Genomic DNA, 10,741 nt, shown 5'->3' with positions numbered 1-10,741 from the left:
AAGAGTTTCCATTGGAGCCTGCGCAGGTACAGTTATCTCCACTAGTGTCCATTCACAGAGTACACAAAGAAAAACCAACGATATCACACCTACGTGTCTTGGTCAATCAAGGCTCTTTGGAGCTTCTAGTAGTCATTGGAACGTTTAATTTAAATAAACTTGCATTTATTATTTGATTATTGTGAAGAAATAAATGATGTCACAGGTTAAGATTCCACAAATTCAGTAGTGCAGCTTGTAAATGTGCTGGTACCACCACTGCACCATGCTTACAGAGACCTTACAGTTTTACTTTTGCTGCGGAGACAGAAACCCACATAAACGTATCTTTCTACTTTGATCCCTCCTGTAATCTAACAGAGCCTTATCTTTGCATCATTCACTTAAAATTAATTCTCTAGCTGTAGAACTCCCAGGTATTAGCACACACATACACATCTTTACCTCGGAAGAAATGTTGCTTCCTGTTGTTAAGTTTCAGCATTCTCATTTTAAAAAACCCCTTTTGCTTTCATCATCTGACTTTAACCTAAGTCATAATTAAAAATCCTCTTGAAAAAAACATAAATTAGCATATAGGACTAATTTATTGCTCTACCCCTCCCCCCACCCACACGTACCCACAGTGATTAACATGTGGATACATCAGCGTTGGAGTTCTTGACCCAACGTTTGCAAATGAAGAAGGTGGGGGGAAAAGGTTTGGAGGAAAGTATACATAGGTAATGCACAAAAGCTGTACAGGTTTCTTTCAGTTTTTATCTACATCCCTTCAAAAAGAAATTCCAAAGTGTCATCAGTGAAAGGAAAGATTCAAAATATGAAAAAAGGTGTTAAAATTTACCATGTCACTTTTTCCCCCTTTAATTATTAAGGGTATATATATATACTCAAACTAGCTTTAGAGTTAATTAGACTCAAGCTTTTGCCATCATGAACAAAGTAAGCCTGTGTTTTATTGCACTGATCCTAACCACCATAGGAGGAATGCCTATAATCAACCCAGACTACCTAGAAGCAATGCAGATTGATATCAGACTACTTTTAAGTATTTTGCCAGTAAGTGCGTATTTTTCTCTTTGTTTGCATTCCCTTTGTTACCTGTTAAGCAAGACAACCTTATCTTCTATTCTTCTTTTACAGAACAGAGAAGGTACATTGTACACACCAAACATTACAGGGGTAAGTAGAATATGGGTCCACCCCTATATCCGTGTGGCATAGTCTTAATATAATTTCTATGCTTTGATTTAAAATATGTAGGGTGAAATCCAATCAACATCTCAAGTCTTCTTAAATATCACTGACGCCAATAGAAAGTTAAGCATACAAATGCATCTTTCCCATTGAAACCAATGAGACGCTAAAGTGCTTCACTTTGATTAGATTGTATCCCCATATGCATTGGGATTTCCATATCATTTGTAAGACAAAGATATGCAATACATACTCAGTTCTTGTAAGAGATCTGTCTAATCAACAAGCGTGTGCAGCTCGATCAGGATGCTTTGCATTGCATTTTCACTAACCACTCACCATAAACCAATGGTGTCAAACTTGTAGTCCTCCAGGTGTTTTGAGTTTCAACTCCCAGAATTCCTAGTTATTGGCCACGCTGGGTAGGGCTTCTGGGAGCTGAAGTCCCAAAAAATCTAGACCGTCACAAGTTTGACACCTCTGCCATAGATTATACTAACTAGATATGATAGAATGAATACAATTTTTGAGTTAAAATATTTAGAGGCTATAATTTTACAGCTTGACTTACAGCAATTTTGTTTTGTTTTTTCTTATTCTCATGCTTAAAGATATTTTCTCTCCACAATATTGCACACCTATCTCATTCTCCTTGCTCTGTAACTTTACTACTAGGGCTTTTCTTTCCCATTAGTTTATGTTATGGAAAATGTGCATAATACATGACACAAAGGGGGAAATGTACCGTATTTTTCGCTTTATAAGACGCACTTTTCCCCCCCAAAAAATAGAGGGGAAAAGTCAGTGTGTCTTATAAACGCAATATGACCTCACTTAAATATTTTCCAAGGCCTGGGCCTCGTAGCCACTTCCCTCAGCTTAAGAAGCAAGTCCTCCGAGCCACGCGGGAGGCCCTCGTTCCTCCTTTCAGTCCTCTCGCTCCCCCCTTCTGTTCCAAGATGGTACGGCCCATGCCTTAGCGCACACTCACCTGGGCTGCCTTCACCGGCTTGCTTTGGGGGACGACGAAGGGAAAGGCGTTTGCCGCGAGGCCTCGCCCCCCTGAGGCTGCGGTGCCGGCTTCGGCGGCGCCGGTTGCAGCCTTGGCCGCCTTCGCACTTTGCCCACCATGGCAGCCCGGAGAAGGAGAGCACGAAACCCAGGGAGGCAGCAAGCGAGCAAGGGAAGCTCAAGGAGGACAGAAAAGGAGATTCCCCTGCGCGCTGGCTCAAGGCTTCCCCTCGGAAACACGACGTCTGGAGGCAAGGTTCCGCCCTGCCTGCTTATACCGCGAAGCAGAAGCTTCTGCTGGTTGCTATGGGAACCCAGCCCGGCTGGCCTAGCTGCCTTCTTCTGAGACAGGCGCCATAATAATAATAATAATAATAATAATAATAATAATAATAATAATTTTCCTCCTCTGAAAACTAGGTGCGTCTTATCAGGTGCGTCTTATAAAGCGAAAAATACGGTACTTGGCAGAACTGTCTCATCAAAGAAATAGAGAAAAGATATGAATAGCCTTTGATGGAAATTGTCAGCTAGCACATGCTTTTAAAGGACCTGCTCTGAGCAACTGTGATTATTGCATAATATACTCAATAAAATGAATACAACTTGGTAGTAGTTAATTTGTTTCAATGGGTAAATTCAAATACACTGCATTTAGCTCAAAGTCTGGTTCTCATGTAATGCACTCTTCACAATCAAGGGTCTATGATTTATTGCACTGGGAACCATTCTGATTTTAAACATGACTTTTAACAGTGGTTTCCGAATGCTGCTTTCAAAAGTGAGTGTTTCCAAAGTGGTTCATGACATGACACTGAAGTATGTCAAGCTGGGTTAACATTAGGTAACTAGGAATTTATACCAGCCCTGAAAATTGATCATGTACCATCTTTCCCACTTTTGAAAATGTTATTTTCTTGCTTATTTAAGGTGAAATGCGCGAGGCCAGCAATGGAATGTTTTATGCGTGAAATTGACATTCTAGAAGAAGAAAATGAAAACAGAAACATTACAAATACAATACAAAATATCAAGAGAAATCTTCGCGCTGGTTGGGTAAGTACAGTAGAGTCTCACTTATCCAACGTTCTGGATTATCCAACACATTTTTGTAGTCAATGTTTTCAATATATCGTGATATTTTGGTGCTAAATTCATAAATACAGTAATTACTACATAGCATTACTGCGTATTGAACTACTTTTTCTGCCAAATTTGTTGTCTAATATGATGTTTTGGTGCTTAATTTGTAAAATCATAACCTAATTTGATGTTTAATAGGCTTTTCCTTAATGCCTCCTTATTATCCAACATATTCGCTTATCCAACATTCTGCCGGCCCGTTTATGTTGGATAAGTGAGACTCTACTGTACTACCAAAAGATAATAATAATAATAATAATAATAATAATAATAATAATAAAAAAACTTTATTTATACCCCGCCACCATCTCCCCGTGGGGACTCGGGGCGGCTCACAATGTTACAAAAGTAACAGCGCAAATACATTACCAATATACGCAGTTTAAAACACAAGATGATAAAACAGAAGTTAAAACAAAGGTTTATACAACAGTAATAATATCAAACAACCACCAATGCAATTCAGTCAACTTCAAAGGTGGGGGGGACTATAGCAGCAATATAAGATAAAATCATTAGATTAAAATACCCCGATGAAAGGAACCTAATAAGATTCATTTTTCTAAACTGAATCATATGTGAGAAACATTATTTATGTCACATGGCCAGACATAACAGGAATTCTTCAGACTAGATCCCACTTTGTTTCATTTAATCAACATCTTTTGAGGTCTAAACAAATAGCTAACATTCAGGCAGTACAAAAGTGTTTTTTGTATTTGCTCTCTAAAAAACCGGAACCCACTAAGATAAATGGTAAATATAAATATACTATCATTTTGTATTAAGATATTTCCCCCTAAAACGGAAGTGAATTTAGAAATATAATAGCTTCAGGGCTACTATGTTGAACTAGCTCTTATTGTATTGGTTCAGTCTTAAGTGAGTGAACTGTCCTTATGTGTCTGCTCCTTGGGTATAGTTATGTGTGCCAAATCTGATGATAATCATAATATAAATTTTATTGTGTAGGCTGCTTGTACGGTAACACAGGCATTCCAGAGATTGATATGATCCACTGACAATTTATTGGGAATATAAATCATATTTGAGATTATGGTGTGGCCTTCTTCTGAAAAATAGATGACTAACAGTAAGTTTTATAAATCTTTTTACTGCAGAAACAAGTTGCAGGAGATGCAAAAGAAGATGAAGTATGTCCGCTGTGTGAATCATATGAAGAACAAAACTATGTTGATTTTTTAAATCGGTTGGTTGCACTGGTGCAGTTTGTTTTGCGCACTGGATTTGAAAAACACTAGATACTTCTTTCTAGCATCATTTGTCTAATTATTTAAAATATATATTTTATTTTGTTTATTTAACTTTAATTTGATGTTATTGCTTTGAGTACTTCTTAATTCAATAATATGGAACATATGCATTTACAGATGTTATTATTTAGATATAAACCCCTTTTAAACAGATTTAAACAGTCTAAATTATAGACTCACACTTATGTCTCCAGTTAGCTGGAGAGGTTGCGGGTGACATCTTGGGTGAGATTATGTGTTTTAAAATGCATTTAAATTGTATTTATTACATTTTAATTGTATTTTAACTAAATGTGCAATGTTATTTAATTTTTTTGTATTTGCTTTGTTTAAAATTGATACAAGTGTGTGATTGTTAGCCGCCTTGAGTCCCCTCAGAAAGAAAGGCGGGATACAAAGTAAATAAAACAAATAAATAACATGGAAAAGAAACTGTTTATTTTAATTTATAATTCATTTCCTAGTAAGTTTATTAGGCCATAAGCATTCCAGCCTACACATTGATTATTCATCTGCTTTGGTCAGAGATTATAATTAATCAGCAAGAAAAAGTAGGTGTACAAACCATAGTAAAGCAACCATCAGAAATACATACTTCACTCATGCCCAAAATGTTGTTAGAACATTGGGACTTTTCCTTACCATATACTCATTGACCTCATGTATAAGTTGAGGGCAGGTTTTGGGGCCAGAATTATGGATTTTGATATGACCCGTGAATACAGTCAAGGTTGTTCCGCAGAGATAGGAAAATGGCAACATCACTCCTGAGGAGGCCACCACTTTTGACAACCGCTCCCATTTTCCCATTCAGATATTCAAAAAGGCCAGGAGTTTATTTTGCTTCGACTGACTATGGCTGGAAGAGACTCGGCAAAATTGGATTGCTGTTCGAAATTACAGTGTTACAACCTGCTGACAGCACCTCTATAAAAGCTAAGGCAGAGATTCTCAGAAATCCTTTTCTGGCCAACAAGTAAAATTTTCTTCCGGCAACAAAATATATTACCTGAGACCCTACACAAGAGGTTGTAACATGTAACTTTACAGCAGTGTTTCGCAATCTCTGGTCCTCCAGGTGTTTTGGACCTCAGCTCCCAGAAACCCCAGCCAGCTACCAAATGTTAGGAACTGTGCAAACTGAAGTCCAAAACATATGATCAGAGTTTGAGAAACACTGCTTTACAGTGTTGAGCTATGTTATTGGCACAATACATAACCCATACCAATGAACTGCAATGCTACCCAACTAGGCATTGCATAAGATGACCCACTGCATAGTAGTGGTTCACACTGTGCATTGGACCATGTACAGGTAGTCCTCTTGTTACAAACAAAATTGGTTCTGAAGGTTTTTCTTAAGCTGAATTAGCATGTAAGTCAGAACAGGTACATTTTTAAAGTGTAACTCTAGCCAAATATAGGGTTGACACCCCTGTGGTGTTTGTTTTGCTGTCTGTGCCTATGTTCAGAAGATTTAATCTCACTTTCTATCCCTGTGATAATTGGATTTTGAAAATTCTGGTTTGTTGTAGAAAGGATGAATAATATAAATAATAATAATAATAATAATAATAATAATAATAATAATAATAATAATAATAAAAATAAAAAATTCTTATACCCCGTCACCATCTTCCCCAAAGGGACATATGGGACAAAACGTCCACAAGACATAAATACAAAACATCTTTTAGAGCAAAACACAAAATAAGAGCACAGTAAATTATAACAATCCAGATAAAAAGACAAGCCTGGGAAAGAAGGTGTAATTATGTAAACAGCAGCCAGTTCCAATTCAGAATTGGAACAACTGTTTACACATACCAAAAGTGTGGGTGAGCTTTGGAGCATCAGGGAAGCTCTGTGGCATCCCCCAACTTTGGGTAAGTGGCCTTACTAGGCAGTATTTATTTATTATTTATTTATTTATTTCAATTATTTATACCCCGCCCTTCTCACCCGAGGGGACTCAGGGCGGTTTACAAGTGGCAATTGATGCCGTTACACTGTTATACAATGAACTAAAACGTTAAAACAGTCATAAAATACAATACACAAAGTTTAAAACAATGCAAAGTGCTTATGCCATTCATCCACCAGACCTTATACAAGAGCCGTAATTCAGACCACGTCGAAGCCAACACATGCTTATTCTTCAAATGCCTGCGTACATAGCCAGGTCTTCAGTTTTTTTCTGAACCCCAGAAGGGATGGGGCCTGCCGAATGTCACTGGGGAGGGAGTTCCACAACCGGGGAGCCACCACCGAGAAGGTCCTGTCTCTCGTCCCCACCAGCTGTGCCTGTGAGGCGGGTGGGACCGAGAGCAGGGCCTCTCCAGATGATCTTAAGGTTCTCATGGGCTCATAGGGGAAGATACGTTTGGACAGCAGGGCAAAACACTTCCATGCATCATGTGGGCACCATAGAGTGCACTCACCCCCATGCCACCACATTTGGCCTTTATAGTTGGGCCCTTAGACAGCAGAATTGGATCATGAAAGAGTGTAGGAAACACTGATTTATGCCAGACGTTATTGTTACGTTATTAACTTGTAACATGGTTGACCAATCAGAAGACGATACTTCACTTTTCCCATCACATTTGTATACAATCTTGAAAAATAGAGTGCAGAATAGATGACAAGCCCCCAATAATACCAATAGTCACAGACGAGAAAGTGAAATGCAAACATTTTGAACACAAAGGTTACATTTCAGCATTCTCTTTGATACAAGATGAAAGATATGCTGGTATAATTATCAGTTTATCAGTTATGCATTGATGTTTGCCAATGCGGTGGCTGTTGCCCGCTTTTGATCTAAAACCATATAGTTGTTTGTGATTTCCTCTATTTTTTCATCATTTTTAAAATGTATTTGTTATGCAATGCTTTTGACACGAAATAAATAAGTGTGTGGGTGAAGAATGAAGATGAACTCCTATACCATAAATAGGAGCACTACTTTTCTTTTCTAGCAAGAGGCAAGCAGAAGACCAATTTAAAAGCTCACTGGCTTTTTATAAGGTAGCCGTTATTAAAACATTCAAACCCCACTCCTTATCCAAGTGTGACTCGCTTATGATCACTCAGTGGATTTTTACAACTGAGCGGAGATTCAAACACTGGTCTCAAAAGTCATAGTACAACACCCAAACTACTTCATTATATTGGATCCTCTTCCACCCTGTCCTGTGTATTATTTCAATTGTAGGCAGTTTGCATGGCTGCCATGAAGAATATGTAGAGGGGAAATGCAGACATGATTTGTAAGAAGGGAAAAAAAGAAAGAGCACATATATTGCCAGTAGGTGGAATTCAATTTTGCAAAATAGGGTTTTCAGCAGTCTCTATGCATTTACTTCTTTGGGAGCCACCACTTGTATGAATTAGCAAAATGAAGTAAAGATCTTTGGGGTATACAGCATGGATAGTACAACTGAGGTGGCTTTTGTTAGTTGAATTGTATGTGGCAAAGTTTTGTGGCAATTGCATTGCATGTTAGTCATTTTTCTTTAGACATGTTCTAGCTTGTCAATTATCCTTCTTGAATTGTGGTGACCAGAACTGGTCACAGCATTATTCCAGGTGAGAGCTGACCAACACAAACTAGAGTGGTACTATTACTTCCCTCGATCTAACTATAATTCTATTGGTGCAACCTAGAATTGCATTGGCATTTTAGCTGATACATCACTATTGACTCATGCTGAGCTCTGTTTATGTAGCCTCCAATATAACTTTCACATGTAGTTTTCAAAACAAACATGCATGTCATTTTATCAGCCTAAATGTAGCACTGTACATGTTCCCTCTTGTAGTTTGTTAGTTTGAGTCCAGATCTCTAATCTGTTAGTCATTTTGGATTCCGATCCTATTTTCTGAGGTATAAGCTACCCTTCCCAATTTGGTATCATCTGAAAATTTGATAAGCATGCTATCTATTCCATTGTCTAAGTCATTGATAAAAATGTTGAATAGCACTGGACACCCACTAGAGCATCTTTGGAGTCAGCCATTTAACCAATTACCAATCCACCTAACAAGTAGCACGCACTGTCTAGTCCACATCTTACTAGATCCTTTGTGAGAATATCATGGGGTACATTGTCAAAAATCTCACTGTAATCAAGACATACTACATTTACAGCATTCCCTTAATTTACCAAGCTTATAACGCTGTCAAAAAGACTGGCATGACTTTTTGAGAAACGAATGTTGATTTTTTTCTGCTTAATCATCTGCTCTAGAATCTTTCTTGATACTGGTGTCAGGTTGAGTGGGTGGTAATTGTTGGGAGTCATCCTACCCCTGCTTTGAAGATGGAGACAACATTTGCCCTCCTCCAGATTGCGGTCTGTTCTCCAGGAATTCTCAAGGACAATGGTTCTGAAATTGCTTCTATCAGTTTTTTAAATAACTTTAGATGTAATTCATTTGGCCCTGCAGACTTTGATTTGTTTTGATTAGCCAGATATTGCCAGGCCGCCTCTTTACATTTCTGTGTTTCTGCTTCATTATCCCCAAGTTGAGCACCATTTACTTTTTGAATAGTGCTGCCTTTTCTCTGCCCCATTAGTTTTTCGCCATCACATGCACACAGTGGCCCTGCCATTTTCCTTGTATTGTCTGCTTGAGTTTATTCTGTGCTTTGACTTTTCTAATGTTACACTTACACACACACACAGAGACACAGACTATTTATTTTAATTTCTCTTTGGCAATTCTTCCCTTTTACCATTTTTTGTACATGCCACTTTTAAATCTCAGTGAAATTCTTTAGACATCCATCTATTTTTTCTCCACATTGGAATTGTTTGAAACTGTGCATCTCACTTTTCAGAAATTCCCATCCATCATGAATCGTCTTTTCTGTATGTATTTCAGGACATGGGATCATACTGTTTTTCCTTAAGTTTATTGAAGTCAGCTTTCTTATGGCCTAGAGTGCATCTGACTATACTTGACTTTCCCTTTCAAAACATGGTTACCCCACCGCATCAGGTTGTCACTGTTGGTTAGGATCAAATCTGAACTAGTTGATCCCCTTTGTTCTCTTCCACTTTCTGGACCATGAAATTGCCTGCAAAGCAAGTGAGGTATCTGTTGGAACTGATATTCTTAGCAGAATTCGTCTTCCAACAAATATTGGAATGGTTAAAATTTCTCATTACTACTAAATTTCTCCTTTCTAAATGTCTGGTTATCTGTTCCAGGAAGGCACCATCCAAGTTCTCAGTCTGTCTTGGAGATCTGCAGCAGACTCCCCATAATGTCCCAGTTGCTTCTTTCCTCTGTTAACTTTTACCCATATACTTTCAACCTGACTTCCAGGTTTAAAGTCATGGATCTCCTCATAGGTGAAAACATCCTTGATATACGATGCTATTCTTCCTCATCTCCTGTTTTCCATATTGCTCAGAAATAGGTTATGCCCCAATATGCCTACTTTCCAGTAATGAGAGTTGACACACTAGGTTTTAGTTATGCCAATTACGGTATATAATATTTGCCTTGTTGTATCAGAACTTCAAATTCATCTTGTTCATTTTCTATGTTCTGCGCATTAGTGCAAACAGCAGAAACCATGAGCCACTCCCATTAACTGCTTAAACTTTACCTTCTCTCTGTTGAGTTCCTGTACTTTCTGCCCAGTTTCTTCTACAATTGAGGTATCATCTTCTAATAAATTCCTGCCTTTAAGAATACTGTCTGTCTCCCTCCCCAGATAACTCAGTTTAAAGCCCTCTTGATTAGGTTTGTGACTCTTAGCAAAAACATTACTGCCAACTGCTTAGAGATGCAACCCATCTCTTGCCAGAAGTCCTACTTCAATTAAACCTCAGACCATGATCCAAAAAAGCTAAATTCTTCCCAGTGAGACCATATATGAAGCCAATTATTTTCTTCTATCATCCTTCTCTCCCTCGCCCATGTTCTTCAACTGGGGGAAGAAAAATGATGACCTGTGCATCAAGTCCCTCACCTTTTGACCCATAACCTCATAGTTCCATATGATCTACTCAGGACTATACCTTGCAGTGTCATTAATTCCTGCATGAACTTAATGCATTTTACATTTCTAACTGATATTGCAGAACTATATTCTTATT

The 10,741-nt window shown here is 38.1% G+C and overlaps 1 protein-coding gene across 1 annotated transcript; it reads left to right on the top strand.

Annotated features, from left to right (window-relative positions):
- Positions 1-1,107: 1,107 nt before the first annotated feature.
- On the top strand, positions 1,108-5,071 carry LOC107982929 (interleukin-15-like). The gene is made up of 3 exons (XM_062983623.1): positions 1,108-1,182; positions 3,139-3,264; positions 4,473-5,071. Exons 2-3 carry the CDS (start codon positions 3,160-3,162, stop codon positions 4,611-4,613), a joined length of 246 nt encoding a protein of 81 aa, XP_062839693.1. The 5' UTR covers positions 1,108-1,182; positions 3,139-3,159; the 3' UTR covers positions 4,614-5,071.
- The last annotated feature ends 5,670 nt before the right edge of the window (positions 5,072-10,741 follow it).

The sequence above is a fragment of the Anolis carolinensis genome, chromosome 5 (assembly GCF_035594765.1).
Source record: "Anolis carolinensis isolate JA03-04 chromosome 5, rAnoCar3.1.pri, whole genome shotgun sequence".
Lineage (NCBI taxonomy): Eukaryota > Metazoa > Chordata > Lepidosauria > Squamata > Dactyloidae > Anolis > Anolis carolinensis.
Note: the sequence above shows the minus strand (reverse complement) of the source record. Positions and strands in the feature narration are given on the sequence as shown.

Coding starts and splice junctions, on each gene's coding strand:
- LOC107982929 (XM_062983623.1), top strand. CDS start 3,160: ATGGAATGTTTTATGCGTGAAATTGACATTCTAGAAGAAGAAAATGAA. Junction 3,265..4,472: donor GAAATCTTCGCGCTGGTTGG/GTAAGTACAGTA, acceptor TTTTTACTGCAG/AAACAAGTTGCAGGAGATGC.